Raw genomic sequence first — 5537 nt, forward strand, 5'->3', positions numbered from 1 at the left:
TTAATACTCACCAACTGCCATATAATCAACAGAATTTAAATTCATTAACAGCTCTAACAGTCCACCAAAACAAGCATCATTAACAGCTCAAACAGTCCACCAAAACAAGCATCATTAACAGCTCAAACAGCCAATTCTATTTTATATATACCTTGTTATGTGTATGACATTATTATTACAGAAAATTACTCTACACAAATTACTCTAATGATTCAGCCATTGCACAAAATCTTCACATTAAAGGATCTTGGTTCCTTATCATATTTTCTTGGAATTGAAGTTCATAGAACAGATTCTATGCAGTTTGTCCCAAACAAAATATATAATAGACCTTCTATCAAAATTGGGAATGAGTGAAGCTAAAACAATGCCTATCTCAATGATTTCATCCCTAAAATTACTATCAACTGCCACTTTTAGCCAGTTCATGCATAGTCCACTAAAGCTGAATTCTAAATCTTGACAGCTGGTGAAGCAGAGATCACATGGGTTTAGAATCTACTTCAAAAATTAAACATCAAACATCATATTACCTCACAAGCAATGTATTCAATGAATGTCTCTATTTTTCATCCAGAAAAAAAATTAAAATAAAAAATAAAGCGATGCATTATCTTGTGAGTTCTTGATGCAACCAATACAAACAGAATTTCTAGCTACAGAATTTCTAAAAAACATAACCACAAAGGCACAAACAGAATTTCTCAAAATCATAACCACAAACAGAATTTGTAAAAACAATTGTTCAGGTTAAATCAAGCACAATATCACTAAACAGAATCTCTAAAAATAATTGTTCAGAATTTCTAACCTCCGAAGAAGACATTGTGGAGTTGCTTTCTGCAGAAGATGGCTTGGTGACAGGAGTGCTGCTCGGCGCTCGAGTTGGACTGCGACGGCCATTGGAGTCTTGCTTGGCGACTGGACTGCTGCTCGGTGACAGGACTGCTTCTCGGTGAATGGATTGCTCCTCGGGGACGGCGACCCAGCGACGGCGACCCTGCGACGGCGATGACTGAAGACAAGAAGAGAGGAAGAGAAGCTAGGGTTCTCCTTCAGGGTCTCCTTCTCTCGAGCATGGTGGAATCGAAGGTGGAAGTGTGGAACCGTGGAAGAGAAGAACAGAGGAAGAAAGCTAGGGCTCCGGATTCGCCGTTCGCGTAAAAGAGAGGAAGAAGGCTAGGGCTGTGTGAAGTTGCCCTTTTATACCTAGGTTAAAGGGTAACTTAGTAAAAACACACCATTGAACCCTCATTTTTCGGTTTGGTCCGGTTCGGTTCAGTTTCTACCGAGTCAACCGAAAACCGAACCGAACCGATCGGTTTACTTCGAAAAAAACCAAAAAAAAACTAATTTTTTCGGTTTTCTAATCGGTTGTTGTAAAATTCGGTTCGGTTCTGCGGTAATTTTTGGTCCAGTTTGGTAATTTACACCCCTATCTATGACTCTATGTACTGTACTACGGTGTGATTGTGTATATTATTAATTTGTCTAGTAGTTTTTTTATTTTTTATTTTTAGTAAAATTGATAGTGATTTAGTAAAAAAAATATTATTAATTTTTTATTGATGTTTAATTAATAAAAAATATTTAGACTTTATTTATTCATGTGAGTATATAATTATTTGAATTTTTTTCAGGTAAAAAGAAACTAGAACATTTTATGATGAAAAAGTAAAGTAAAATTGATGCAATTTTTAAGAGAAAAGCTGCTGATAATGTTGGAGTTCAAACAAGTCAACCCTCTAATCTTATTTCACAAGAAGTTCAAGTAAGTGAACTCTCTAATCTTACTCAAAATGCACATCAACATGAATCCAAAGTTCCAAGATTAGAAAGAGATGTTGATATCTCTTTACTAGAAAGGGATCCAGGAAAGCGACGTCCAATTTGGCAGTATAATGTCAATGAACGTGATAAGATTCGTAGAGCATACATAATAGCTGGGCCATACCAACCAACAAATATTAGTTATCCAGCTTCTGGTAATAACAATCACCGTCGATATTTTCAATCTTCTTGGTTTAAGAAATTTTCAAGTTGGTTAGAATATTCACCAGAAAAAGATGCTGCTTATTGTTTGCCTTGCTACTTGTTTAGTAAACATTATGGTGCTCGCAATGATGGAAAAAATGCATTTTCAGAGTTAGGATTTAGTAATTGGAAGAAAGTAAACAATGGAGTGAATTGTGCATTTGTATGTCACGAGGGTTCTATTCCTAATTCTCCCCATAATTTATGTGTGAAATCTTGTGATGATTTAATGGCTCATTCTAAGCATATAAACAAAGTTCTTGATAGACATAGTGATGAAACTATTGCAAATAATCGCTTAAGGTTGAAGACATCTATTGATGCTATTCGATGGCTTGCATTTCAAGCATGTGCATTTAGAGGCGACGATGAAAGTCCTGGATCTTTGAATAGGGGAAATTTTATTGAGTTAATTAAGCTTTTAGCTTCATGCAATCAGAATGTTAATAATGTTGTCCTTGAAAATGCTCCTGGAAATGCTCAATATATATCTCCTGGTGTTCAAAAAGATATATTGCATATCTTTGCTAGAAAAGTGCGTGCAGCAATTCGAGAAGAAATTGGTGATTCTAAATTTTGTATAATTATTGATGAAGCAAGAGATGAGTCAAAGCGAGAACAAATGTCTGTGGTTTTGAGATTTATAGACAAGCACGGTTGTGTTCAAGAAAGATTTTTTGATCTTATACATGTTTCTGATACGTGTTCTTTGACATTGAAAACAGAAATTTCATCAGTTCTTTCTCGTCATAATCTTGATGTTCAAAATCTTAGGGGACAAGGGTATGATGGAGCTAGTAATATGCGTGGTGAATGGAATGGATTGCAAGCTCTATTTTTGAAAGATTGCCCTTTTGCTTATTACATTCATTGTCTTGCTCATCGATTACAATTAGCACTTGTTTCTGCAGCCAAAGAAGTTTGTTATGTTCATCAATTCTTTTCAAAACTTACCCTAATTGTGAATGTTGTGACTGTTTCTCCTAAACGTCATGATCAGTTAAGGGTTGCTCAAGCAAATAATGTTGCAAACTTAATTGCCAATGATCAAATTGTGACAGGTAGTGGACTTAATCAAATTGGTACTTTGCAAAGAGCTGGAGATACTACATGGGGGTCTCATTTGAATTCTGTACGTAGCTTGCTATGCATGTTTGATGCTACTTGTGAAGTTCTTGAAAAAAGCAGTGAAGAAGGTAATTTCTCCACTCGTGGTGATGCTAGTGCTGCTTATGATGCTATCACATCCTTTGAATTTGTCTTTGTTTTGCATTTGATGAGAAATATTTTGGAAGTTAGTCATGATCTTTGTCAAGCTTTGCAACGAAAAAATCAAGACATATTGAATGCTTTAACTCTGGTTTCTACTACCAAGACTTTAATCCAACGAATGAGAGAATCAAGTTGGGAAGCTTTCATAAAAGAAGTTATATTATTTTGTGAGAAACATGAAGTTGAAGTTTCTGATATGAATGCAATGCATATTCCTAGAAGAGGCCGAACTCGCAAAATTGTTGACCGAATTTCAGTGGAGCATCATTACCGTGTTAATTTATTTCTGGCTGTAATTGATACACAGTTGCAAGAGATTAATGGAAGATTCAATGATAATATGGTGGAATTGCTTACTTTAAGTTCAACTTTAGATCCCAGAGAAAATTATAAGCTCTTCAGTGTCAACAAAGTATGTGAATTAGTAGAACGGTTTTATCCAGGCGACTTCAGTGACCAAGAGAAATTTCACATTAGAATGCAAGCTCAACATTATGAACTTGATGTTCCTAATAATATTGAGTTAACTAACTTGTGCACAATTTCGGAGTTATGTCAAGGATTAACGAAGACAGGAAAGTCTTTAACATATCCTTTGATTGATCGTTTGATTCGCTTGGTATTAACTCTTCCTGTTTCAACTGCTACAATTGAGAGATCTTTTTCAGCTATGAATATTGTGAAGAATAGACTCAGAAACAAAATGGAAGATGAATTTCTTGCTAATTGTCTTTTGATTTATATTGAGAAGAAGATTGCTGAAAGATTTGACACCGATTCTATTATCGATGAATTTTATGATATGAAGAATCGACGTGTACCACTTTGTTAGTAAAAAGTATACATATTTTTTTGTACTTTAAATATATTCTCTATCGGTATATTTTTGTAATGCATCTTACATTATAATTTATTTATATATATTTTTAATATTATATATGTTATTGGCCCCATGATAACATTTCTGGATCCGTCCCTGACTGGGGGGCTCCAAAGCTAACTCAATGGCCAAGTTATGGCTCATCAAAAGCTCAACCTGCTTCATTAAAATACATTTCCAAGACAAACTTGGGGTATGATACGGTCGTTATAAATCCGATGTCATAATTCGACATTGTACACAATAACTCGGTGTTATACGTTACAATCAGACTCAACGGACTACATCCTGGAATAAAAACGTCCGACCAGACATTATCACTTATTAAAATCTATTAACCGCTCATCAATTCAGATGATCAATAGAAACGTAACCGACCTATTTTATCTCACCTATAAAGGTATGATATTTTATCTTCAAACGATACACTGAATTCATAGTACTAACTTAAGCATCGGAGTACCTTTTGCAAGTGCACTCCCTTTTGTTCATACTCTCTGTAACGTGATATCTCTCTGGACGAAGAACTCAAATCTTCCTAACTTATAGCTCGGAGTTGAAGGCAACAACTCGGCATCGACTTCCAAAAATCGAGTTACGTCCAAGTTACTCACACAAGAACAATTCTTAAACTAAAATAAAATATACGATAAAAATTACATAAGATTAAACTCCTTAGAAAATCTAAATTCACTGAGGATCAAAACCGGAAATAAGAACATACAAGAAGCAATTAAATGTGTAACTGTGTCCCCGCAAACAAACCAACTGTCCGGCACATGGATCTTATTATATATGTACGTACCAAGAAAATAAATGGACCTTTTGGTAATCATGTCATCATATATAACTCATAAGTTCATAACATGGAAGGCAAAGCACAACCTCTCAACTTTTGGCTCGAGTTATTGGCTCATCCAACCCGCCGCATTCATGAGTCAGCTTGTTCAACTGTCCCTCGGAGACACGGCTGAGAAGTACCATCAACTACCATGCATGCATGGTTGTACGTCCCCTTTCCTTTTTTTTGTTCTCAGTCCCACCCAGCAAGATACGGCTTAGCCAAAAAAACGTTAATAAGCCTTATTTTATTGGTCAAGCCGAGCTTTGGGTATATATATATATATACACACATATCAGTTGAAAAAATAATTGATAATGACAAGAGTTCTGTCAAAATATTTTAAAATGCTATAAAAATAACAAAAAAAATTCCATTTTTTATAAATACTAAACGATTTTTGTATCTAATAAATTATATTTGTTTCAAAATTTAAAAAGAATCTTTAATAATTATTTATAAGTTTTATGCAAAAAATTGAACTAAAATTTGGCCTTTATGTTTTTTACA

General features: G+C 34.6%; 1 protein-coding gene across 1 annotated transcript; it reads left to right on the forward strand.

Annotated features, from left to right (window-relative positions):
- The first annotated feature begins 1011 nt into the window (after positions 1-1011).
- On the forward strand, positions 1012-4138 carry LOC148566163 (uncharacterized). The gene is made up of 3 exons (XM_088487407.1): positions 1012-1160; positions 1705-3925; positions 4058-4138. The coding sequence occupies exons 1-3, from the start codon at positions 1012-1014 to the stop codon at positions 4136-4138; spliced, it is 2451 nt and encodes an 816-aa protein (XP_088343533.1).
- Positions 4139-5537: the final 1399 nt, after the last annotated feature.

This window comes from Arachis ipaensis, chromosome B5 (assembly GCF_059453495.1).
Source record: "Arachis ipaensis isolate K30076 ecotype BB chromosome B5, ASM5945349v1, whole genome shotgun sequence".
Taxonomy (NCBI): Eukaryota; Viridiplantae; Streptophyta; class Magnoliopsida; order Fabales; family Fabaceae; genus Arachis; species Arachis ipaensis.

What these genes read in the sequence shown, in the direction of transcription:
- LOC148566163 (XM_088487407.1), top strand. Translation starts at nt 1,012, where the DNA reads ATGACTGAAGACAAGAAGAGAGGAAGAGAAGCTAGGGTTCTCCTTCAG. An exon ending in GCTCCGGATTCGCCGTTCGC is followed by an intron (nt 1,161 to 1,704) that starts GTAAAAGAGAGG and finishes AATTTTTAAGAG; the next exon opens with AAAAGCTGCTGATAATGTTG. An exon ending in TTGATCGTTTGATTCGCTTG is followed by an intron (nt 3,926 to 4,057) that starts GTATTAACTCTT and finishes TATATTGAGAAG; the next exon opens with AAGATTGCTGAAAGATTTGA.